The 27,084-nt window shown below is 40.6% G+C and overlaps 2 protein-coding genes across 4 annotated transcripts in view; one reads left to right on the top strand and one right to left on the bottom strand.

Moving 5' to 3' along the window:
• Positions 1-16,334, top strand: part of IL6ST (interleukin 6 cytokine family signal transducer) — a 33,208-nt gene extending 16,874 nt beyond the window's left edge. Inside the window, exons 8-16 of the mRNA XM_069002439.1 lie at positions 78-160; positions 1,018-1,237; positions 3,684-3,860; positions 4,561-4,659; positions 5,527-5,673; positions 6,599-6,739; positions 7,904-8,000; positions 9,321-9,402; positions 10,240-16,334. Coding sequence (XP_068858540.1) covers positions 78-160; positions 1,018-1,237; positions 3,684-3,860; positions 4,561-4,659; positions 5,527-5,673; positions 6,599-6,739; positions 7,904-8,000; positions 9,321-9,402; positions 10,240-10,965 — 1,772 coding nt within the window. The 3' untranslated portion in view covers positions 10,966-16,334. The remainder of the gene's footprint in view (positions 1-77; positions 161-1,017; positions 1,238-3,683; positions 3,861-4,560; positions 4,660-5,526; positions 5,674-6,598; positions 6,740-7,903; positions 8,001-9,320; positions 9,403-10,239) is intronic.
• Positions 16,335-24,118: 7,784 nt separating this feature from the next.
• The window catches only part of IL31RA (interleukin 31 receptor A), a 42,243-nt gene continuing 39,277 nt past the window's right edge, over positions 24,119-27,084 (bottom strand). For all 3 annotated transcript variants that reach the window (XM_069001600.1, XM_069001599.1, XM_069001598.1), the window contains one exon: positions 24,119-27,061. In XM_069001600.1, coding sequence (XP_068857701.1) covers positions 26,462-27,061 — 600 coding nt within the window. In that variant the 3' untranslated portion in view covers positions 24,119-26,461. The remainder of the gene's footprint in view (positions 27,062-27,084) is intronic.

The following is a 27,084-nucleotide window of genomic DNA, read 5'->3' as shown; positions in this document are numbered from 1 at the left end:
ATAGTGATAATCAACAGATTAATTCAAACAGATTAAATAAAAATATTTCTACCATTAAGCATTGCTTGTTTCATCAGAACCATCTAAAGGACCACCAATATGGAGGATCATTGATGCATCTCACTCACCAGCTTCCTGGACTGTGCATCTAATGTGGAAGGTAAAACTAATTTGCAGGAGTTGAGCATTCTTTTAAAAGCATGAGTTTTAAGTCGAAAAATCTACCCAACAGCCTTGAGAGATAGTACAGCTTTTTTTGATGTGAGAATTGACTTTAGTATTCTTATTATACTAATTAGTTATGGAAAAGTACAGATGTAAAGGGCATCATTTAACTGATGCTCATATGTGCCCTAAAATACACAGAATACACTTTCAGATTCCTCATTTGTTGTCCTTCTGTGGATTTGGAACTGCCACTTGAACAATGCATACCTTCATGTCATGCCTTTTGCTGTAACCTAAGACGTGGCAACACTGTCGGGACAGCGATAGCCCAGCTGCAAAATCCATTAAGCCTTGAGATACTGCAGAGGCCAGGGTTGTTAAAAACAGCACTCCACGTTTGTGTGCAGTAAGGCTGCAGTGTCTAATTGGATGCTAAGTTCAGCTGAGAAGGGGAATGTAATTATGGTCACTCCCCACCCCCTCCTTTCTTTTGGTCCATAAACTGTCATATTTGTCATGTTAACACGACCAAAGATGTGAGATTCCTTTTATGTCATTGTGTCGTAAAGTCACGTAAAACAGAGGTTTTATCAACAAGTTTTGCAATCCTCACAGAACAGCTTTTATGAAATCACTAGGTATGATCGAAGAAAAAGAGTATTTAAACCAGAAATAAGCTTTGGAAGTTACTGATTTATAGAAATGAGCACAGGTTATTTATGCTTTTTTTAAATATGCAGGTCTATGGAACTTGTCTTGTTCTCTTATTTTTTAATTGTGCCTTAAGGACAGTAAGAGTTATGTCACATATATTCAGTATCAGCTCAATCAAAGATGTGTTTCTGACAGGCACTGAAGCCATTTGAAGCCAATGGAGTAATCCTGCAGTATGAAGTGACTATCAGAGATAAATCATCTCTTTCCAGTCCACTGGGGAAATACAATGTTACCAGCACCAACCATACATTACAGCTTCCAAAAGGAACTTATGAAGTGACTCTGATTGCTCGTAACAGTGTTGGGGCATCTCCTCCATCAGTTCTACTTATCCCAGAAAGTAATACAAAAGGTGAATGTCCCAGTAATGTCAATGTCAAATATATCTACATGCCCCTTTTTATAAGAAATCTTCAGTGTTATGCGATAATACCTTTTACATGGGCACCTAATTAAAGTATTACAGAATTATCTACAGTCTCATGCCTTGGTAACTATTCTATTTGTGTACCAGGGAATGTGTGGATTTGTGTACTCACAGAGTCATTTGACGATATGTGTGTTGTTTTGCTGGTTTTTGATTCTTAGAGCTTCTATGTACTATATTCCCTATTGTTTCTTTTCTTAGCATAGCAGGCATTTTTCTGTATTTCTTAAAAAAGATCAAAGGGTTGGTATATAATTATGTATATACCATTCTGCCGTTCCTCCTTTAATTTCCTGATCTCATTCCCACTCCTTTCTTTCTTTGTCCCAGTCTCACTCTTCCACATTTTCAGTATCTTACCTGGTTGTTTTGTCATCTGTTTCCACTATTTCCTTACTGTTCATGTTTTTTATTATGTTCTTTTCATTATGCACTAATAGTAAGTACATGCTGGTTTATCCTTATTTCCAGCCTTTTCTTAGACAATCTCCTAATATTTCTCCTCATATGTCTCCTTCCTAATATTTGTTCCTGAAAAAATACACAGAATCAGTTATAGCTGACAATCTGTTCTGAGAACATAAAGCTGGTGTCTGAGCCATAATTCTCCTCCATATAGACCAGAAAGTCCCTAGTAAAGAATTCAGAACATTCAGTCTGTGTATAGCAGGGTACTGAGTTTAGTTTGTGACAGCTGATTTGTGAGTCCTGTGCTCCCATATTGCTGTCACTGCCAGGATAGAAAGCAAAAAAATAAACATATGGACAGATGCAGGTAAACAGCAAGGGAGACCCACCAGTTCTAAAACTATTCGATTAATAAGTTAAGGGTATAATTCAAGCAAAGTAGTACTGCAGCCAGGAGGAAGTATTCAGTAAGGTATACATATAGTATGTATTACAGAATTAGCTGAGTTGGAAGGGACACACAAGTATCTCAAAGTCCCAACTCCTGGTCCTGCACAGGACACCCCAAGAGTCACACCATGTGCCCAAGAGCATTGTCCAAATGCTTCTTGAACTCTGCCAGGCTTGGTGCTGTGACCACTGCCCTGGGGAGCCTGTTCCAGTGCCCAACCACCCTCTGGGTGAAGAACCTTTTCCTAATATCCAACCCAAATCTCTCCTGACACAACTTCAGGCCATTCCCTCAGGTCCTGTCACTGGTCACCACAGAGCAGAGGTCAGTGCCTGCTCCTCCACTTCCCCTCACAAGAAAGTTGCAGACTGCAATGAGGACTCCCCTCAGTCTCCTCCAGGCTGAATAGAGCCAGTGACCTCAGTTGCTCCTCATCCAACTTCACCTTAAGGGTCTTCACCATCTTTGTTGCCCTCCTTTGGATGCTCTCTAATAGTTTAATAACTTTATCATACTGCAGCACCCAAAGCTGCCCCAGCACTGGAGGTGAGGCTGCCCCAGTGCAGAGCAGAGGAGACAATCCCCTCCCTTGCCCGGCTGGCCATGCTGTGCCTGATGCCCCCCAGGACACGCTTGGCCCTCCTGGCTGCCAGGGCACTGCTGGCTCATGTTCAACTTGCCACTGACCAGGCCCCCCAGGGCCCTTTCTATGGCACTGCTCTCCAGCCTCTCACTCCCCAGTCTGTCCATACATCCAGGGTTGTCCCATCCCAGGTGCAGAATTCTGAACTTTCCCTTGTTGACCTTCATATGGTTGGTGAATGCCCATCTCTCTAACTTGTGCCTGGGAGGGAGTCAACAGCTCCTCCCAGTTTTGTATCATCTGGAAACTTGCTTAGTGTCCCTTCCAGTCCTGAGTCCAAGTCATTTATGGAGATGGTGAAGATCACAGGCCTGAGGATGGAGCCCTGGGTCGCCCCTCCAGTGGCAGGTCCCCAGTCTGATGTCACCCCAATCACTGTAACCCTTAGTGCCTGACCCCTGAGCCAGTTGCTCACCCACCACAGGATGTGCTTATCCAGCTGTGACCTGGATGTTATATATGCTATCTACTTATATATACACACACTATACATCAGGTATAAGTACTCAGGAAGGTACTTGAGTGTGACTGTTTGATACACTTGTAAATTCCCATTCTAAGTCTGATTTCTCTCTTGAAATAGACCCTTCTTTTGGAAGAAAGGAACATAGTGTCTATAAGAATAGAGAAGCTGAGTCTAACTTCTGGGTTTTGAATAGCCTAATACTGCTTTTTGGATCTCTGATACAAAGATTCAGGTGTAAACCTCCAAATGTCAGAAGATGGCATTTACATTTATGTAGGTTCTGTCAAATTGCTGCCATTACAATAACCCAGAAGTACCAACATTTGCCAGAACAGGTCCTATCATGAATATGTAGTGGAAGAACTGTCAATATTGATCACTTTTTTCTTTTCTTTCGTTACAGCTCCTGTGAAGAATCTTAGAACATTACCTAAACATGACAAGTTGTGGGTAGGGTGGACTGCTCCTAACAGTTACATTCTTAAATATGTGATCGAATGGTGTCTGGTGTCCAGCAGCTCAGACTGCATCATAGAGTGGCAGATTGCACCAGGAGATGTTCAAGGAATAGACTTAAAAGGTATTTAGCTCATAAATCTATGTACGGTTTGTAACACTCTAAAAACCTGGTTAGTATTCTGAAGATGAGGAACAGCCTCATGGTGATTAGAATTTTATGGTATGACAGGTGTTTAATGCTGAGGGTTTCAAGTAGTTTATTATGAGTCTACAGAAGTATTTGTATATTTTTGTCAAATATAAACTATATTTGATCTTGCATTTTGAAACATATTATGTAACAACAAGGAGTTTATCTGCATTTTGGTTTTAGACTTGTCATTCTTGGAAGCCATGAAAATAGTGAAAAGGCTGAGTTCTTTCAAAATCAAAATCTTTGGTCACTCAGTTCAAACAGTGCAACTTGATCAGCTTTACTGTTCTTTTGCGATTATGATCAGTCTCTGAAATCAGTAATTTTGGGAGTTCATGCTACAGACAAATAAAGGCTTTTTATTTAAAATAAATTAGAAAAAACCACCCTGACTTCTCTGAAGTCTTTTTACTAAATTTTAGATTTCAGTGTGAACCATTTTGTTGTTCCTTTAGTTAATATTTTGGAGCAGTATATCAATGAGCTCTAGAAAATACTCAGCTGCTTTAGATACAAGTGCACCTAGTTAAACTACCAGAACTCACAAGCCTATATCTAAAGTAAATGAGAAGGATGGTGAGCAATTTGACTGTCTGTGAAACAACACCTTTTAAATTCCTTTTATTAGGTATAAAGCCTTTCAAGTGTTACTTGATAACTGTGTACCCTCTGTATGCTGATGGTCAGGGAAGTGGAGAGTCTGTGAAGGCTTATCTTCAGCAAGATCGTAAGTACGAAATCATCACCTTGAAGCACATACTGTGCTTTTTGACAAAAGAATAAAAGAAACATGCTTTAATGTGGACTGTGTAATGAAAAATGGTTTAATACTTGAGAGTCAGGTGACATCATTGATCTTTTCCCTTCTGTTATCATCCATTCTGCTTTTTTACAGTGTTTGGGAGCTAAACAGATGTCTGTGACTGGCTCTTTGTTTTTCCAACTTCTATCAGATAATTAGACATGAATTTGTTATTTCAATGATATATTTATAGTATATAACTGTGGAAATATACTTACAGCTTTTTACCTGCTAGGCTCGTAGTTCAATACCTTAGAAAGCCTCGGGCAGCCTAGAGAGGTAGCACGGGCAATCCAGCATTTCAATAGCTCTGAAAGTGGCAAATGGTAGCTGCAAAGCTGGTATCACCAGCAGAAGCAAAGAGGGAGAAATACAGCTTTTGGTTTGCCTAATTCATGCAATTAGAGCTTTTAAAAAGAAACAGACAAGAGATGTTCGCAGAAAGAGTTGCAAAACCAAAGAGCTATTGTAACATATATTAATATATATTTATAATATATAATAATGATATTTATATGCAGATTTATTTTAAATTCCAAGTGTGAAATCAAGACTTAAGTTGAAGGTTTCCCATAACCTGCTGATTATTCTTTTCATATCTGTTTTCCTGAATGTTTCTTTTTTAAAATATCTTTGTAGTTTTTATGTTGTCTGAAAACAGTGCTTTCCAGATGAATTAGTCAAACTATTCCATTGAAGTTTTTATGCTGTAACAGTTCAGTGCTTGTTAATATGCTGCTTCTGTGAATGCAAGGTTGCCAAGCAAAAACTAATCTTCATCTCCCATTACAGGTCCTTCAAAAGGACCTACTGTTCAGACAAAAAAAGTAGGAAAAGCTGAAGCTGTTTTGACATGGAACCATCTCACAATTGAGGAACAAAATGGATTTATCCGAAATTACACAATACTTTACAAAACTATTGATGGAAATGAAACAGGTACCAGAAAACAGAGAAGTGTTTTGTGGCATTGAATTGTTTCATCTGTCTCCTTCCTAATATTTGTTCCTGAAAAAATACACAGAATCAGTTATAGCTGACAATCTGTTCTGAGAACATAAAGCTGGTGTCTGAGCCATAATTCTCCTCCATATAGACCAGAAAGTCCCTAGTAAAGAATTCAGAACATTCAGTCTGTGTATAGCAGGGTACTGAGTTTAGTTTGTGACAGCTGATTTGTGAGTCCTGTGCTCCCATATTGCTATCTAAATATAGAATGAGATGGTGGTATTCAAGATGATGGCAGACCATTCAAGATACAAAAGGAGTTGACTGCATTTAACCAGGATAAAACCTTAAAAAAAGGAAGTGGGGAGGAGTTTTTTAATCCTCCTGGAGCTGTAGGTCAGTATAGTACTGATGTAGATCATTTTGTTTTAAGTGCGTCTTAGTTTTCAATAATGTGTATGACCTGCAGGCTACTACTACAGGGAGCTGGCACTATCAAAACTTTAATTTTTAGATATGCTTAAATTGGAAGAGACAGGTACTTGCATATACCTATGTCTTACAATTCCTTACCTTGTTTTTTTTCTAGTCAGTACTAGCAGTTCCTCATTAGCGCTGTGTATTTGGCTTACTAGACACCTTTAAGCTTCAATTATACTGCCAGTTTAGTTTGTAGGTGCATTCTGGGGAAAAAAATTTCACAGGAAATTAAATATAGAAAGAGACTAAATTAAACAGAAACAAATGGATCTCAGCATTTCTTGTATGAGTTTGTAGTCTTGGACTGTTATATTTTCCATCTGCTATGCACTCTATTAAAACTACCTTTCACATCTGAAGTCTTGATGTCTTAATGTTTTTGTGGAGATGTAATAAATTGTACAGAAAATTAGTGTAAATTTCTTCATCTCTTTAGTTGTGACAGTGGATCCTTCCAAGACAGAGTATACCCTTTCCTCTCTAACCAGTGACACACTGTATACTGTGCGGATGATGGCATCCACAGATAATGGAAGCAGGACTGGTCCCGATTTCACATTTACTACACAAAAATTTGGTAAGGCACAATTGGTAGAAGTAGGAATTAATGTTGCAACAATACAGCAGGGCTCTGTGCAAGATGTGTTAGGAGGGGAAGGTGATTTTATTTTAGAGTTTCAGTCCGCTTGCAATCTGCATGATACCTGGGTGACTTGTCTAGTGCTCATTCACAAAGAGATAGTTTAGTCAGGATTTTTCTGATTATATAGAGAACAAGATATCCTCTGCAAACCTCATTAACTTATGTTATTAAGCATGCCGTTTTGGATGTGGTTTGTGTATACTTTAGGTTATAATATTGTTTTGCCCTGACTTTTCATGAGTCATTAGGATTTACTCAGTGCCCTTGTCTCTTTTGGTGTCCAGTGGCACCTACTCTTAGTCAGAGTTTTTGTTTTAATCCTGATAAGGTGTCCTAAAGAAGCTGTAGAGAGGTGTGCTTGTATCTTGATCTGTTCATGTAGGTACCAGTCAGCATATACCATTCTCACAGCCCTTCCACATTCTTTCATATCACTATGAAAATTTGCTAGTCTTTACAGAGACTCATTTTGAATAGTTTGTTATGTTCAGCTTTAGAGTGCTTCTTATATGTAAGGGTAAGAACAACATTACTAACTGAATTTAATTGTGAAAGATGCTCTACTTAAATTTAGCAGAGGCTTTTTTTCTGTATAGTGTTGCTCTTCCCTAAGCATTCTCTAAGGTTTACTTAGGAGTATGTATAACATTGGAAGGAATACCTAACAATAATGCAAACTTTGATGTTTGTAGGCAGAGGAGATCTTCATATATAGAGTAAGCTGATGGATGAGTAGTGACTTTGTTTACTTTTTTGACCATGACCATGTTATGACAGCTACCAGGGCACTGAAATACCTGGGCAGCAGATGAATTGACAAAGATGTTACTGTCATACCTGCCCAAGCTACAAAATTATTTGCTCTGTCAGTATTGCAACTTCTAGATCAACCCATATTTTTTGTTGATGCAAGGCCCTAGATTGTCAGGACAGAGCTTTTCATGTTTTCATATGGTGAAAGGGTTCTTCTGAATGTAAAGCTTTGAGCATTGAGGTGTTTCAGTTTCAGGTTCTCCCTGACCCTTTGGAAGTATGTACTGCTGCTGAGTTCCTTAAATGCCAGAGTGGGCTATAACTGCTTCTTTTCACCTCCTTCAGGAAAAGGAGAAATTGAAGCCATAGTTGTACCTGTGTGTCTGGCATTCCTGTTGATTGTGCTCCTTGGAGTTCTGTTTTGCTTTAACAAACGTGACTTGTAAGTACAAGTGAACTCCTTCTCTTATATTTCTCAGCATAAAAGAAATGTCAGTAATTTATAACAGACCAGTTAAGTATTCTGCAGTTAGATCAGAAAAAAAGTTAAAACATGCATGTAGTGATTGGTTTTAAAAACTTCTGAGTTTTCCTTGAGAAATCAGGGCCTCTTCTGACACTTTTTTTCTGACAATTTCTTTCTGTTAATTATACACTCACTAAATGTTCCATGATTCAATCCTGCAAGAAAATTTGTGCTTTTCTTTCTGGACATAGTTAGGAGTAGCTTTGTTAGCTTTTGATCAGGATATATTGTCTGTGTTTCTTAGTCATCCTGTGAGTGGAATGATGGTCTCTAGTTTGTGAAGCACAGGAGATCTCTTTGCTGCATTTGGGCTATTTAATTACAGCATTAACAAACGTTAAGCTTCATGACCATAAAAAATTAGGCAGACACCTTGATCTCCAGTAGCTCTGTGTCTGTTCACTGTCTGCTGGGAAGCAACCTGCCTCCTCCTGCTCCCCCACCCCAAAGCTCTTTTCTGTGGCTTTAATCAAGATGTCATTGCTGCAGTGTTTCTCTTGGCAAGGCATAGCCCCTCTCCTGTGTCCCATGTCTACTATCCTTTCTTTCTAATTAAAGACAGCATTTTGTGCCCTTTTCCTTCCTTTTTTCTTTCCTTCCTCCCTGCTGCTCCTAAAATTAGTTCCTAATGGATATCAGTTGGAAAGCCCATCTTCAGAGTTGTCCTACAGAGGAACTGTTGTTGGAGTCTGTTTATGAAGAGCAATATAGGTGCATCAGTTTCAAATCTGGTTTAGTTGGAGGTGACGTATCAACAGAAGCTTCTGGTTTTAAGTAATAGTATGTTCTTAAGAATTCCAAAGCAAGTTTTTCTTCCAAATATTTTCACTTTAACTGTGAAATTAGCTTAGATTTTGACCTTTGGTATTCATAGTTACTTAAAAAGAAGCAGGATTGTATTTTCATACTGGCATGCATCATAAATTCTACATAAGTAATAGCTCTATAGGTTCTAGAGTGCTATAAATTTGAAAATCTCTCACTAACTGTTACCATTTGTTGTTTTGCTTTACATTCATAGCTACATCTATTGTGTGGAGGAGTTGAGTGCAGTGCTGTGTTTTGCTAAGTAGTACAGCCTCATACAGAGATGAAATGTAGCCCAGGAAGCATTCTTATTTGGAATGCAAAATTGCTATGTAAGAGAGTGGTGTCCTGGATTCTGCTGTAGTTGTTATGAACAGGGAATTTGGGGAGTGCATCTTGTGACTTAATTCGATTTTTAATCCTTTACAGAATTAAAAAACATATCTGGCCTATTGTACCTGATCCATCCAAGAGTAACATTGCTCAGTGGTCTCCCCAAGTTCCAGCTAAGGTAATACTCGCCTTTCTGCATCCTGTATCTTCCTAGTCTGCAAGGTTTCAGTCAAACTAACGGGTGGGAGTCTTCTGTCTTCTAGCACACGCAGATTTCAAGGAAAAACCTGAATATTAAGTTTCATTGACATTGTGATAGAATATGGTTAGAACACTTTATTTTATCTGTAGCTTCAGTGTTAGAAATACATAGCTCTTACCACAAACTGATGGTCTAGCATGGGCTTTACATTTGTGAGTTAGATCCAGTTTACTAGGTGGAAGAGTCAAGTACTCATTTCTTTGTTCACTCATGGGAAATCAGGATTAAGTAAACAATTCTTAAGTAAACAATTAAGTAAACATTCTTAAAACCTTGAAGTGACTTGTTTGCACAGTTCAGTCATGAATGAGAAGATGGCAGCAACATTTATGCTGCACATGGGGTGAATGACCAGGCAAATTCTGTTCAACAAATTGTGGCTAATTTCTGTGAAGAAGTATTCTGATGTTGAATACATTATTTGAAGTAATGTATGATTCTCAGTATAGAATGTTCCTGTGCTGTACAGCAAATATTTCTATGTTTACAGCTCATTAGAAAAATGAGAGCAAAGACTTGCTCACACATCCACTATGATTTTAGAATAGTTGCATAATTAAGACTCTGTATTGGAAACAAAGCTGTATCCTTCATTTTTTAACACATGCTTTGGAGATATTGCCAGACTTAGTAAAGAGAAAACTTACGTGAAGAAACTGAAAGGCATTACAGAATAAAAATTAATGTATTTAATGAGGATTTTGATTTTTAATATAACCTTCCTCTTAGGCAACATACATCTCTTTCTTTCAGCATAACTTTAACTCCAAAAATCAGATGTACCCAGAAGGCAGCTTTACAGATGTAAGCGTCGTAGAAATAGAAGCTGACGACAAGAAGTCTTTTTCAGAACAAGATCTAAAACCCTTTGACTTGCTTAAAAAAGAAAAAAGTACTTCAGAAGGGCACAGCAGTGGCATTGGAGGATCCTCGTGCATGTCTTCTCCTAGGCAAAGCGTCTCTGACAGTGATGAAGGCGAAACAACACAGAACACTTCAAGCACTGTACAGTATTCAACTGTAGTACTTAATGGCTACAGAGACCAGACACCTGTGCAAGTCTTTTCAAGGTCTGAGTCAACTCAGCCACTGCTAGATTCAGAAGAGAGATCAGAGGATCACGCTGGAGGAGCTGACAGTGCAGCTCAGAGGCAGCAGTATTTCAGACAAAATGGTGGTCAGGATGAAAACAACATAGACAGGCCATGCTTTGAAAGAGCAAAGCAAACTACTCATGCTAGTGAGGGAGATCTTGTTGGATTTGTTCAACTGCAGGTCTCAGGTCAGAGTTCACAGCCATTGGGCCTTGGGATGGCAAAAAATACCCAGGAAGCTGCTCTATCAAATATTTTACAGACATGTACTGAAGGACAAACTGTGAGACCTGAAACAGTGGAAGAAAATCCACTGTCAGTTGATGACATGCCAAAAAGTTACCTCCCACAGACTGTGAGACAAGGGGGCTATATGCCTCAGTGAGAAAAGACTGGCTCTGTTTAGGCCGTCATTAGTGCCTGTTCACATGTTCCCCTGTGTTTCTGATAAAGTAAGCTAGGTATTTTTATCCGACTGCAGATAGAAATACTGAAATTAAGTGGAGACTAATTTGACAAAATACAAAAAGGACTGTTTTTGTGGAAATTTTCCAGTCCAGACCTACAGGAGATTTACTTTTATGCACTACATAAAATCTTACATCTGGATAGCTGAACGAGCCTTTTTGCTACATTGAGGGTTTTGTGTCTTTTCATAACAGAATTTCACTGACTGAAAAGGGCAAGTTTTAAATACCCGCATCAGCCTAGAAGAAATACTTCAATAGGTGACAATGTACAAGCCTAAAAAGCCAGCTCTAGTTGCACAGTGTAGCTTTGTGCAAAAGAAAGACTGAAGCTCAGTATTCTGACATGGAAGAATACTTGTGTGATACACTTTTCAATTGACTTACTGATTTTGATGTGGCCCAGTGCCTCAGTTTTCAGCTTACCAGACCTGCAAGTCATGTTCATCCCTGTTTAAAAATTACAAAAATTAAATAGAACTTGCTATGGTGTACAAATAGGAAAACACCAAGATTGCTTGAATCTGAATGCTACTATAGTAATTGATACTTTACCTATATTTAGATAAGTGTACACATGAACTATAGAGTAATTTGGCCTAAAAAATGTGCCTTGCAACTTCACGCACAGCAATTCAGTCTCATATTCAAAAGTTTGGAAATCAGATGACAGCACAGGTCAGAAGTTATTTAAAGGCTTTGTGCCCCAATCACTGATTATATGAAACTTCTGTGGTCATATATGCCTTTGTTTAATAAGTGCACCTTTGCTGTGTACAGCTCAAGTAACAAGCTGTAAGCTTTTACCATTTTTCTAAGTACTCAGGAGAAAGGGAATATGACCTTCCTCCTGACAGACTGCAGCTATTAGTGTGCTCTAACCTCACTGCTAATACTGCAGGACATCCTTGAACCTGAAAGCAGCCAACGCATTGAAGTCATTGACACTCTTGGAACTAAAACCAAAACCTGTATTCTGAACTTGAACTTTGCTGGTAGTATGTATCTGTTAGCAATCATGAGCCACAAAAAACACTTAAGTGGTTGTTAAAATTCCATACTTTTTTTTCTTAATGCCTCACTTTTTCCTGGTCATACAGTTCACATTTTTTTGAAGAAGCTACATTTCTTGGAAACTTCCTCTGCCAGTGCTTAAACAAAAATTAAATAGCATTACAATAACACCTTCTCCAGTGATAACCAGAAATGTTATGGCACTCTTTAAAGATTTTTTTTTTAATTAATTTTAAATCTAATGCAGGCTAGTCAGCTTTCTAATCTGACACTACTAAAACTTCATTTCAAAACACTAAATGCTGTTTTGTGAGACTAAAACAAGTGTTTTATTTCTCCTTCAGCAAAGTAACTATGTATTGAAGACCACCTGAAACCTTTTGTGCTGTGACCTCTGGTACTGCTGTTCTGCAGAGCACTTGCTAAAAGTCCTTGAATGGCAGGTGTCAGTATCATTTCATCTTCCCTTGTCCTTGTCTGCAAGCTTGCATGGAAGGATGGGTATACATGTAAATGTCCACATGTGTCTTCTGCTTTTGTTACAAAGAAATTAAGTGCAAGAGTAACTTCGTAATATTACCTCTTGAAGTCTGGAATATTTAAATAGACAAAGAATGCAGAATCTTTAATAACATTTCAGTATTCCACAATTCCTTTCTCCTGACAGTATTTTTCTGTATCTAAGCACTTTTTTAAAAAAACTAAAAGGCTGTGTTGCAGTTTACTATAATTACATCTCTCTTCAGATCAGTCCTCTTCCTTTTCACCCCACTACACCTCAGCACCTTCAAACTCCCTCCCAGAGGGCAAAGGCATAATGAGAACTGTGCTGACATGAGACAGCAGAGACCATCTTTCATTTTTCGGAGGTTGAGGGAGCATTCCTTTTTCAGAATGTATTCCTCTTGGAAAAAAATAGCAGTTACTTAGTGGGGGATGGGTTATCTTCTCTATGCAAACTTCACAGTGACTGTAGAAACCACGAGTAGAAGGGAAAGTCTCTGTTGAGCAGTGTGCATGCTTATTAGAACTGCCCAGCAGCCATGTGCATTTAATCCATCTTCTCATCTCTGAAACATTGTAGGCCACAACCTGGCTACACAGTCTAAACATTGCTGCAAAGGTCTGGATGTTTTCAAAAACATGCTGATGATTTTTTTTAATTATGTTCTTGTGATTCAGTAATACTAACTTTTGATAGCATATGTTACTTGAGGGAGAATGTCAGGTATTCCTTAAGTTGCTACTTGCCTTTCTGTAAAGGGGAGGTGTTTTCTTCTCAGTTGCTGTTAATCATGGACCATTCAGGACTTAACTAATGTTAAAGCAGCATAAAGAGATTCTCATTTTTAAAGTGTGTGCTAACAAGAGTTCTGGTCTGTCACTTCTGGCATCTTTCATTGTTGTTTATGGGCCAGTGCTAATAAACTCACAGAATTGTGCAGGAGTGGAGCCTAGAGAGAGTTCTGGCTGCTGGCAGTGACATGCTCTCTTTTGAGATAGTGCATATATCTAGGGCTGAAATACTAAAGACTAAGCAGGAGCTCCTTGGGGGTGAACAGCTTGTAGAAGCCACAATACATACGAATAACAGGTTTACAGCTAGTTCATAAACCTATGTGCCAAATATATCATGCAGTGTTCAGGGTTTAACAAGATTTTTTGTACTTTGGACTGTAAGAATCTAATTGTATCAAACAGTTGCATACAGGTTTTTAAGAGTATCTGTAGTGTGATTACATCAATCCACTGAAATTTTCTGAGCTTGGCCCTAACACAGTAACTAAAGTTTTCTCCCTCCCCCCCCACCCCCCCCTTCACCAATAGCTATTGGTGCATGTAACAAAATAAAGGCATTATTAAAGTCACATTTCAGTATAGACACTTTCATGTCCATCTTGATTTCCTGGACTGGAATTTTTCAGGTACAGGTGGAAGAATAGTTGTAAGAACTGTTAATTTGGTGGTAGGGAAGGGAGGCTAGTAGAAATATATTAGCATATTTGAAAAACCTCTTAAATGCAAGCTGGCTAATGCTCCTCTGTTTACAAGAGAAGTGAATATATTACCTTTGTAGTTCTATTGTGGTGGTTCTGTTAGACCAGGAGATGATTGGTATTGTTTTCTGAAGTGTGTTGGCTCACTTCAAGGGCAGATAGTCTAGGAATATCCTCTCCCGCTGTAGCGAAATTGTTGGGATTGTTTCATACATGCTACTGTAGAAAACTGAGCTGCCTGTTAAGCCTTAATGTGGCAGCACAAGCACAGCAGAGCAAAAATTTTTTTAAACTTTGTTCTGGAGAGTTTATGACAAGTATTTGCTTGTCTGTGGTACAGGAGCCTGGCAAAAACTGGAAAAAACCTTGGCCCTGGGGGCATGAGGGAGTTTGCATGCAAGGGCTGAATCCCATTCTTGGGTTCTGGAGAAGCCCTGTCACCTGGGTGGGGCTTGGAGCTTTCACCTTTGTGAGCTTTGTCAGGTGGTTAAAACTTATATCAGTATGCCCAGTAGGTGGGGATCACTGTGCTGGTTTAAATTCAGTAACTGAGCTTGTTTAATAATTAGAGCCAGGTCTCAAATACCCAAGATCCATATCAGTATATGCTGCTATGGAGTTGACTTCTCAGTGGGATCTGAAACTCCAAAGACTGTCACATTGTTAATAGTCTGCCCCACTCCAGGACATACACATTTTACATCGTAATTCATGTGCATTAAATGGGACTAAATACACTAGTTATTTTCCCCATTAAACAGTGATTGTAGTTGAGAATAACTGTTATTTGAATGCATTCCTTTAACTGTGTTAAAAAGTTCTCTTGACTGATCAACTGTAAGAGTTCATTAATCCCTGTAACCTCTTGTCTGTCTGCAAGGATGGATTCACACAGCCATTTTAAGTTCCAGGAGTTGCTTGTAATGTTATACAGGAGAAGTTCATATAAAAATGTTGAGTCTTTTCTCATGAAACACCTGTTAGGGAATTGCAGCCAACCCGAGTCTTCAGCTTTGCTTTTGATCCAGAAAACTGCAGTAAAGTGGAGGTATAAATACAACAGTCTGGAGGAGGTTGAAATTAAGTATTTTGCATTGGACTCATGAATTCCCATTTCTCTTCCTTTAAAGTGAAAGCATTAGTAAAACAAGCAAACAAAAGCTAAAATTCCTGTGTATTTGATTTGCTTTCACTGTTGCTTCGTTTGTAGGACTTGTGCAATCTGAGCCATTCTTGAAAATAAAAGCTGTGCTGACTTAATGCACAAGGATGCATTTCTAAGGCCACAAGATTTGATAAAACAAACCTAAAAATAATAATGAAGGGCCAGATTTCAACAATTGTCTGCTTCCCTGCCTCTCAACTGTAGTGCAGAGAGAGGGTGGGCAGCAAGCACCTCCCAGAATGCAGCCTTAGCCAGTACTTGTATTTATTTGCAAAGACAACCTGAAGGGGATATATGCAATAATGTCATTGCTACTCTGCAGAAGCACACTTCTGTAACAATAGATGAAAAACACTTATGGCACAACCATTGACTGATGGCTGGAAAGCTCCTCATCCACATCCTCCTGCTCAGACTAAAGTGTCAGCTGTTCTCCAGGCATCACGGGCGTGGCAGATGTGCATTCTCTGCAGTGTGGGAACTGATACCACCCATCATTTTTCATCATCAAAGCACATTTGGTAATGGATCCAGTCAACTTGTCGTGTTTTTTTTAACACACCAGTTTTGTTTACAGTGTCACCTATAGCCTGACACTTTGATACAGCCAGGGATTGTCTAGTAACCAACTGCTTTTATTTGGGGATAAGAAGTTACTGGTCACCCAGTTTGCTGTGCCAATATATGCATCCAGGTAAGCGGAGGTGTGCGACACAGGAACAGATGTACCAACAAGGAAAGTGCCTTGATGCTGGATTGGATGGCTAGTGAATGTAAACATTAAGTTAAATTTTGCTGTGTACTTAAGTAAGTATGGCTGATTAAGCTAGTGGTAATTTGAATGCCAGCTTTAAAGGGCTTGCATACTCCAGCCAGAGGTTAAACTTGTAAATTGCTGCATAAGCTGTCTCTGTATGGAAATGTGTTTTAATATCTGTTCACTGTCTTTATTCTTTTGCAAGCTGCATGTGTACTGTCATATAAAATCTGCTTTCTACAATTTATTTTATGGTTAGTTTTGAATGTCTTCCTCTTTGTTACTTGACTGAGCCTGAATGTTGCATTTCTGTAGTACATAATATGCAGAAAGAAAACAAAACAAAAGTCCATAGTTACCTGGTGTGCTGGAGTCAGTGTTTTGTAAGGCTGACCAAGTAGTAACCACAGAAGAGTCTGGGCCACTCCCTCACATGCAAGAAACAGGTACATGGCCATGCCACCTGCGTAAAAGCTACCTCACCTAGCAGGTGTATCCATGTTCAGCAGCAGGTGAATGATCTTTTAGTCCTCCCGTTGTAATTGCTCTGGAAACAGAAACAATGTTTCTGTTCCCACACTGTCTTATTTCCAAGAAAGGCATCACCGACCTGGAAATGTCTGGCACTGCTCTCAGTCCCACTTGGGTTAGTTCATTTGTTTTTCATGGGTGGAGGACCTTCACAGGCTTTTATCTCAGTACTAAAAATTACTAACTTACATCACAGTACTAAAAAAGCAGAGTTGGTTTTTGAAAGGCTGGTCACCTTCACAAAAGGCTTTAAGGTGGGGAGCTGGGGAAGGACTGCTTCCCCTTCCTGCCTGAAGTCCTTATTTGAATAGACAGACCCCTGTAAAACTGAGGTGGCAGTGGGGTGGGGAAGGGGGCGTTCTGTTATAGGTCACCAGAAATTATTACTGCCACAGAAGAGCCATCCCAGGTATGTCAGGCAAGAGTTAATGCTTGGCAGTGTTAGATGCAGACTCCTTTTCCAAAATGTTGGTTTACTACACAGTAGCTCACTAACCCGTTTCACGTAAGGAAGGCCCTGCACCTTTCTGCAGAGGCGTAGCATTTTTGTGTGTCCTGCTCCCCTGCGCTCACAGCTGATGAGTGTTAGTGCAGTGGAGCTCCACCAGTGCAGCACAAAGCATGTGCAGAAGAGGGGACAGCAGTTTGTCTTTTACAGGCTGCTCCCCGCTGCCAGGGCAGCCAGGCAACACGTGCTTGTGCAGTGCACGCTCAGAACAGCAGCAGCAGCAAGGTTCCTGGACACAGTTCCCTATCCCCGTGGCAGGGGCCAACGGAGTGCTGCAGAGGAGCAGGGGGTGTGCCTAACCACATTCTACCTTTGGACTAGCCTAGGTCTGTCCAGCCAGGATTGGCACTGAGCAGCAATACAGCTCAGCAGCCTTGGAGAGGTGCATGGGAGCCCTGCCAGCCCTGCCCAGCTCTGGGCGACATGGTTGCAGTGCAGCTGGGGAATCTCTGCTTCCTTCTGACCCCGATAACCACAGTAACATTGAACCTTTCTGCAAAACCATCTTATATGTATTTTCCAGTCATTTGTGCTATTCATGGCAGAGTAATACAGTGCCTTTGTGGTTTCCCAGCAGACTCCATCTGTACGAAACAACTAGCAGAGTCAAAATACTCCTCCCACTCCCTACAAAATAGCTAGGAAACTCCTGCATCCGCCAAGGAGGCTGAGTGCTAGTGATTCCACCGGGAGATGCAGGATGACTTCCCAGTGAGTAATCTGACTCCAGGCTCGCCTGGAAATGTTCTGTGCACTGGTGTACTAGGCATCACCCTGGCTTTCCTTTTGTGATAACTGCTCAGTCACACAGCCAGCCTGGACACTGAGCTGGGTCAGGGTGAATGACGCCTTAGGTTTTAACTTTATATTTTTCAAATCCTGTGCTGCCTAGTGTGTAACTGAAGTTTCTAGTGGCCTGTTAGCTGCTGTTCTCTCATGCTGGTTAGACATAGTTTGCTCTCCAAGGACACCTAGATTGTTCTAGGCCCAAAATGTGTAAACTAAAATCTTAAAGGGGGGGGGGGGGGGTAAACTAAAGTTCTAATTGGAGAATTAACCCTGATATTCAAATGAACCAAGCTTCTAAAAGGGTGAAGAACTCATGACCCAGGGGTCCAGCTTGGGTGTAGCCTTTTAACTGCCCAGGGTGTACCTTTGAAGGCCCTTCAAATAAATACCTACTATTATTCTCTTATTCTTGTCTAGTCGCTGTTTTTAGGTGGCCACCTCAGGCATCACCAGCAACAGGTTTCAGTGAGAGTTCTGCAGGAACCACCTACCCAGCTCCAGCGTCTCTCAGCTGGTCCTCTGCTGCTGCTCGCATAGGCTGTTACCTGAGTGCACCATGTCACACAGCAGGTTCTGGGCACCAGAATCCCAAATAAAGGTCCTCAGCGAATCCCGTGGAGGGCTGTGACTGCCTGGGGCACTCATTATAGGATGCAGCCGAGCAGCAGACACAAACTGGCAGCGTTAACTGGGACCAGCAAGGGAGCACCGTGGTGTTGGGGCAGAGGGGCAGCCTGGCCATCACCTGGGGACCCAGCACGCTGCAGATCCGCTGCTCTCAGCAGCACAGCCCCATTCCTGGCCTCTCACGGCGCTTCTTCACAGCACCCCACGGCCCTCCCGTTCAGCCCACCAGGACCGTACCAGGAGATGGCAGCACATGTTGCTTGTAATAGCCGGCAGGCTGACTTCTCCAGTACTAGCTCCTGAAATGGTTTTAATATTTATTTTCTGGCAGTTTAGCAAGTCCCCTTGATGTCTCTTCTTCCTCTTCCTTTGTGAGAAAAAGCCCTGACCCTTGTTAAGTTTTTCCATCACCCGCAATCTTGAGTGCATTAATAAGTCAAGGTCATGGGCAGGCTCATTGCCTGCCTGTTGCCATGCAGGTCACACCCTTGACACACCTCCCCCCAGATGGGGCGGCACAATAGTCGGTCCATATGAAACAGGCCCCAATTACCGGTTCCTTGTCCCCGCGGGCTGAAGGACATGCTGGGGTTTGCTGACAGGAAGCCTGTTCTCATGCACTACTGCAGCCTGAATCACTGCCCTGCTCTACACAGATGAGTAATCACCACTGACCCACGTGCTTTGGGAGAAAACACGAGACTCCTGAAGACCATTTCTGGACTAAACCTGTGGCAGCACAACTCTTCTGCTTGAACAGATACAGCTTTTCCCCATTTGGAGGAGATGTGTCACTGGCAAATGTGGCTGCACGTGCACCAAAGATGCACGGGGACCACCCCACCACACACTGCCTCTCCCCACCACCACTCAGGACTTGGTTGTGGACGAGGCAAGGATGCTATTTTGGTATTAAGACAACTTTCCTAAATGGAGTCACTGTAATAAACTTTAAAACATACGCTGATCGTCCTTTATCGGGTATTACATGAAACTTGCCATTTTCAGCCAGACACCTGAAGAGCATCCCTCCTTCCCTCCCCACCTTCTTTTTTCAGACGCAAGAGCTTGCCACTAGCCCCAGGGCAATAGCAGATGTCTTCAGAGCCGGCACAGGTCTTCTAGCACATCCCTGTTATGCTCCATTTGCTGTACATGTTTTTACTCCTCTGCTGGATATCTTCCTTAAGTGAAACTATTAACATACTTGCATGTGTCAGAAAGCCTCTCCATTTTACTAATTTATATAAATTAATTCCATTTAGATAGATAATGCATAGATACACATCTGTAAATGGAAGCAAATTGAATTATTTTGTGAGCTTGAAGAATGAGGGATCTTGTATCAGCCTTTAAAATTAGCTTGAATGTAATGCAAGAAAAGGTCAGACTCTGTGAGAGTGCAGCATGTGGAGTAACTTAAATAAAAATGTCAGCATAAAAACACCAAAAATAAACACTGACAGAGTACAAATTCCTTTCACTGCCTTTAAAGGTAAAGGCAGTGAAACTCAGGCTCGGCCACAAAAACTGGAGTAAACAGAGATACATTGCACAACATGGGGCTCTAGAGAGAAACTCTAGTTAGCCCTATCATTAAAGAAAAAATTAGTCCTTACAGAATTAAATCTCAGTCATGGTAGCGCAACAACCACAAGCTGGAGACAATACATCCAAGAATTTACCTGAAGACATGGCTACAAAAAAACCCAGTCCCCACAAAGCAAGCAGGGGCACATGAGGGATTTACCCCACACATGCACGCTCCTATCCATATTAGACACAGCACCGCCAGTTCACTCCCCGAGGAATGAGGTACCTTGCTCCTATCTTAGATCAGGAACCTGGTCCATATCTACAGAGTAGCAGACCTGCTAATGAACCCAAGGCTTAGGCAATTTCACAGCAGTCTGTTTGGTAGTTTTGCATTGAGACAGTGGGGCTGGGAAAGTGGGAATGTACACAGGAAAGATAAGAAGGGATGGGAGCAAAGGATGGGGTCATCCCTATTTGAGATCAAGCATCTCCTCTCCCTCTCACCACAGTGTATCAGCAGACGTAGTGCACAGCTTATTTCCAGGATCATCCTTTACTTTATAAAGACTGTACTCATAAACAGAGAACCAGCCCTGTGCTGGAAGAAAGGTGAAAAATAGCAAAATCTAAACTCCTGTGCTTTCCTTTCCACAGAAATGATTCAACACTCCCCTGCTTCCTTTCTTGCAGATCAGATGTTGGGAAACCTTATCTGGTCCAAAAACTGTAGAAACCTTTCATCAGAAGTGTAAAAGCAATTAAGCTCTCCAGAAAATAAAAGCGAAAGAGAGATGCAGTCCCTAAAGACAAGCAATATCCAAGCCTCTTTGTGAGCCAAGCTATAAAACAAAAGAATTGCTGGAGATGGAACTAAACGCATGGAGCATGCTTGAAGGAGGTGTAAGGTCATGGGAGAGAGAAGCAGGCAGCAAAGGCAGCAAGCCATGAACACAGCTGGGTATGGATATTTCTGGGCAGTATGCAAGTGACAAAAAAAGCTTTACATTCAAAGCAAAGACACCATCCCCCACTGTTCAAATCTTTTTGTGTTCAGAGGATTTAGAAACACATTTTATAAATAAAAAAATCTGTAGCTCATAAACTATTGATGCTGGCATAAATTCCTACCACAAAAGGGGAGCAAAACATAACCAAAATGGAAAAAGAAACAAAAACTAAAACCCCTCCCAGCTCAAACCCTCTCAGCTAACTGTTTAAGACAGTAACAGAAATACAAGATAGAGTCCATGCCCAGACTTAGCAGACACTAGCTATGAGAAGATTCACTGCAGAATTGTGCTGGGTTTATTCGGTATAATTAAAGAAAGAAATTTCTTGCATTAGGACATAATTCGCCATAGTAACATTTTAGAAAGTCTTTTATGCTCTTTTGCTTCAGAATAAAGTGTTTGGTTTAGATCAGTGATGTTCTAAGTGGACATCCCAAAGCATTAACTGTGATTATAATCTTATGCTCGTTGTCTCTGACATCCCTAGGTACTATTGCATAATGTGATTATGGAAAATGTTACTTCTTTGTTAAACTTCCTTAGACATACAGTTACTCATGTAGTGGTGAAAATTCTACAGAAGTTAGTCTTGGCTAGGCGACTACTGCTCTCTGAGCATAGCAATGACAAACCCAGGAAATATAAATAAGGCTGCTTTTCCAAGAAATAAGTACTCAGAAAATTCAGTTCTGGCAGGTCATACAGAAACAATACACTACTTGGCTCAGCAGGCTTGCTGCTGATCAGTGTGAGGCTGAGCAGTGCCTGGAAATCAAGGCAACCTAAGAGGCTGAGAAAGATACATTCAGACGTTCAAACAGACATTCAAAAAAGCAAACGTTCAAACTCAAGAGTCTTCACCTACTCCACAGGACCATCTTACTGCTGGTCTTAAAAACTGCCTGTATCATGGGAGCAATGGGTGATACTCCTACCCTGTAGTTCTGGACTTGAGCCTCCACGTGTCTAAAGCTTCCTGAGCATCCAGACTGTCCGAGTGCTGGTCTGCACTGAACTGTGGGTGGACGGAGTCAGTCACCTCCTCATGCAGGAAACTCAGAAACAAGGAGCCTCAATTTAAAAGCACAGCAACAGATACAGCACAAACATGGGCTAGTGTTGGAGTGAAAGGTTCTCTGGACTCAGGCCCGGAGGGAAGCCAAAGCACAGGGGCTGAATCAAAACCTTTGGACAAGCTGAGATACATGAAGCCACACCAAAGTGAGATAGAAATACAGATTTTTTAACTTTTAGTAGAAATATATGCTAAGTGCCTTAAACATTAAAAAGCCGTAGCAGAGACCTTAAACACAGTTCTTGCCACAGCAGTGTTACCTTTTCACAGAATTCTTTGCTTCAGACAAAATACAGATAGAACTATACTGTTCACATTTTTTAGATAGAGTTCACATAAAAAATAAGAACTGATAGAAACTGTACACCCAAATCTGTGTGATACCTGTGTAACACTTGTGTAAGGCTTACGACTGTTAGAATTAGACCAGGATAGGTTAAGGAAACTAGAATCGTGTGTTAATCTTATTGGTCAATTAACAAATATAATCCACACTTCTGTAAGAAAAAAAAATATAGAGGAAACTAGAATTAGAAGAAGCAGCTGTCTTCTGCCTGCTGGTTGCTGCTGCTGTTTGGTTTTATCATGTAACCAACCCCCCCGCCCTTGAACTCTGCCTTCAAGAAAGCTAGGAGACTATGAAATAAAGAACTTAGCAGAACAGCAGCTTCCTCTGCTCTTCTACCCTGTTCTGAGAAGGAAAGGTACCCCGTCAAAAGCTCAGCAGGCTAGGGTTTCTGCTCAAGGGCCACGAGCTTGTGGGCTGTTACACCAGACTCCATGCACAATGCAAAACAGAGGACCCCAGCAGTGAAGCAGCCTGTAATGCCATCTGTTCTGGTGAATGACACCATGCAGCAATATAAATCACATAAACAACTTCCTTCTCCGCAGAAGGGCACATTCAAAACAAACTAGATAAATTATGCCATGAGGTAGAACTTCATAGATTCCAACTGCTAACCCAGCACTGCCAAGTTCACCATTTACCTATGTCTCCAAGAGCCACAACCACACATCTTCAAAATAGTCCCAGATGAGTGACTTTAACACTTCCCTGGGCAGCCTGGCCAGTGCTTGATGAGCCTTTTGGTGGAGAAACTTTTCCTAATATCCAATCTAAACCCTCCCCCTCAAAACTTGAGGCCATTTCCTCTTGTCCACTTATGTGGGAGACAAGGCCAACCCCCACCTGGCCACAGCCTCCTTTCAGGCAGTTGTGGAGAGTGATACGGTCACCCCTGAGCCTCCTTTTCTCCAGATTAAACACCCCCAGCTCCCTCAGCTGCTCCTCACAGGACTTGTGCTCCAGACCCTTCTCCAGCTCCACTGCCCTTCTCTGGACTCCCTCCAGCACCTCAATGTCCTTCTTGCAGTGAGGGGCCCAGAACTGGACACAGCACTCGAGGTGTGGCCTCACCAGCGCCCAGTACAGGGGGACAATCCCTGCCCTGGTCCTGCTGGCCACACTATTGCTGATCCAGGCCAGGATGCCCTTGGCCTTCTTGGCCACCTGGGCACACCCTGGCTCATGTTCAGCTGCTGTCACCAGCACCCCAGGTCCTTTTCCACTGGGCAGCTTTCCAGCCACTCTGTCCCAAGGCTGTAGTGCTGCCTGGGGTAGCGTGCCCAGAGAAGCTGACTTTAGTCACAGGGCAGATTGTGGTGCTGCATCCCACGCTCCCCCACCAGCCACACTGTTATCTGAGAAATGCTCATTAAGCCTCAGCCTTGACAAACAGCATCTGGGCTGAGCTTCTCTTGATGTTCTCAGAATCACTGTCTGCTCCCAGGAATTAGTGCTGTCCAATAAGTACCTGGTTTTTAACAAACTGACTTGGAAACTTATTTTTCTTGCCTGAATAATAACCCAAGTGAAATAATACTTCTGACATTCAAGGAAAGTTACCGACTCAAACTGCAGCCACAGAAAATTATTATGACTAAAGCCCACTCTCTCTTATGACCCTATAAACAGCAGTCCAAAGTGAGACCTATCCTATGTGAATATGAAAAGATAAAATATCTAAATGGTATATTTAGTAGAAATCAATTTTAAAAATTTTTACATATTTTCTCAGCTTTAATTTTTTAATGGTTCACAGCATTCATTTGAAAGACAAACTGTAGAAGGTAAGGAAGAGTACAACTCCCAATGCAAAACAAACCAAGTGCAAGAAGCTTTCACTCCAAAGCATGTGCAAAAGGCAGCCTTACTTTCTGAAATGTATTGAGCCCACTTCTTGCATTTTGCTTTTTCAGAGAAAATAATGAGCAAGGGAAACAGAAAAATGAGGAGAGAAAAGCAGCGTATCAATAGGGAAGGAAATAAAATGGGATAAAAAAGAAGGATATGCTTACCCTCCAGAAGCTAAGAGTTGTTACAAGGATAACCTACCAAAGGATAACCACCAAGCAAGAACCTCCCCTTTCTAATGGTTTCTAAATGTTGCATTATTTTCACTTTTTACCTGTCTCAAACATGCAACTCAGAATATACAGCTTTCATATGGCTCCTAAAAAATTCCTAGAAAGGCCCACAATATCTCTACATCTGTTTGTTTTTATATATTGTGGTATTAAAACAAATACTGAGATATAAGGGGAAAAAATGCTGTGATGGAATCAGTGAGTTCTGAGCCTGGGGAAACAACAATGTAGCTGTGCGTGAGAAGTCTAGAACCAACTGAAGCAGCGGAAAAAAGCAGTGACCTAACCAAAGCTTTGTCCTAATTTCAGAGTATGACTTGCCTAGGTGAGCAAGGGCTTATAAGAGCAAACATGCATGCACTTTGGCTTAGAGCACTGTGGTTGCAAAGAGATCCAACAAACATGAGAGGTGGAAATCATTGTTGCTGGATAAGGAACATTTGCAGAAATTGTTTTCCCATTCTTTCTTGCCAACTAGAGGAACATTGTTTTCCATTCATCCACTTTCTTCCTGCACAGAAAAGAAAGGCTTTCTATTCCTATTCACATTTGTCTCTCATTTTCTATCCCCATAACTCCTGTATCTTTTTTTACCCTGGAAGAAATCTGCAGTTGTGCAAACTACAGTCTTGTGCAAACAAGACTGATGACATCAAGACTCTAAATACTGTAAAAATAGTTCAAAGTCTTAAAATTACCATATCCCCAATACGTGTCATACTGAACACCCCCTTCTAACACAGTTTACTTAGACTCTCCATCTTTTTAAACCTGTTATTTAACAGAATAAGTATTTCAGTAAGTTTTACAATGGTCTCTTTCTTGTTAAAAAATTAGTATGATTGAATGCTTTACTGCTTAATTGCTGATTTGTAAAATGGAAACTGCAATTAGATTTATGACTTAACAAAATCATGAAACAAATGGCAAAAGGTATATCCTTCATGTATAAATACCTAATCCTAAATCAACTACCAGAGAATATATGGGAAGATTTTATAGACTTAGTGTTTTTTCATTACCTCCCTGAAAAATAACTTCCTAACTCAGTGCTTATTCCAGCACAAGATGACATAGTTAGTTGCTTTTTTTTCAGCTGAAAATATCAAAATCTCAACTGGGAAACACAGTTTTAAACTGAAACAAATTAGAAGCACAGGAACAAGAAGATAAGAAGTTATCCTTCAGTAAGCAGTTTTAAAAGGCAGGAAACAAACAGGAGAAACAAAAGCAGGCAGCACAAAATGCTGACGACAATTAAAAACATGAGAAAGGAAAGGAAGCAACATAGCCAGCATAACACATTTTCCAAAATGCAGATAACATAACAAATATACTGTCATTAAAGACAGGAAACTATAACCCAAACTATTAATTCAAGAGTCAGGATACAAAAAGACAACTACTGAAATCTACAAAATACTTGTAAAACAAGAGGAACATGATATATAAAACCAGACAAAAAAACAATCAAGGGAAATAAGAACAGGAAAGTAGTTCTGCTTCTTGTAACTGAAGGAAGGATTCGGCAGTTTCCAACTCTGTTCAAGTCCGCCCATGTTTCCCCAGCAGAGCTGAGCCTTGGGAACTGGTTATGTGGGGAGAAATAGATGAGCTACTTGCACTGCTGGATGCTTCTGCAGCAAATATCAGTTTGTTTTAGCAGGCTGATACAGGAGAAATAAGAAGAAATTAACAAAAGCTGTTTCTTTTGCCTCACTACGAACATGTCTGGTAAAAATAAAACCAAAACAAAATAAAAAAAAACCAAACCAACAAAAAACCCAAACATTCACATTGAAAATGAACTCTGACATGTACACACACAGTGAAAAAAATTACTTCACAGCTATTTGAAGAAAGAGGGTATTCCCATCCAAATTAACTGATATCAGCCACGTTAGAACATATGAATGCCAATGAGCAGCAGTGCCAAGGGATATCTCACAGGATTTTACAATGGAGTTTTCTCACACTACTGAGCTTTGGCCACCCTGAACATGTCCAGTGTTACATAGGATTGTCCTGGAACACTTGGTTGAAAAGGAGGTAAGACACTTGACTGACTTTTGCATTCATCCATACTGCGTTCTGGGAAGCTCTCAGAAACAAGAAATTCCCTTGTTTTAACAGAATTTTTAAGGTATGGATTGAACAGTGCTTTTTCATTGAAATCTTCTAGCTTTAAAACATCTTCACTATCATTTTCTTCATTTTTAATTGGATTCTGTTGGGATCCACACAAATCATTTGCCAGCATCTCTATGGGTTGGATTTCCTTCACTGGTACTGAAGCTGAATGCATTTGGCTTCTGGTAAATTGATCAGTAATTACATAAGTCATAGATGGTGAAAAACATTTAGCAAGTTCATTTTCTTCATTATTCAGTATCTTTTCATCTCTGTTAGTTATGCCTTTTGTATTAGTATCAGTACATTCAGAAACATGGTTTTCATAATTTATTAGTAGTGATCCTTCCTGACTTTCTTCAGGAAAACAGTATTCCAAAACATTTATGTCTTCGAAGTCCACAGTTTTAGTCTCAGATGACACTCTCTTCAAAAATGAATTATTCTGTCAATGCAAAGAGATACATT

This window comes from Aphelocoma coerulescens, assembly GCF_041296385.1.
Source record: "Aphelocoma coerulescens isolate FSJ_1873_10779 chromosome Z unlocalized genomic scaffold, UR_Acoe_1.0 ChrZ, whole genome shotgun sequence".
Lineage (NCBI taxonomy): Eukaryota > Metazoa > Chordata > Aves > Passeriformes > Corvidae > Aphelocoma > Aphelocoma coerulescens.
This window is presented reverse-complemented; position numbering and strand designations above follow the sequence as displayed.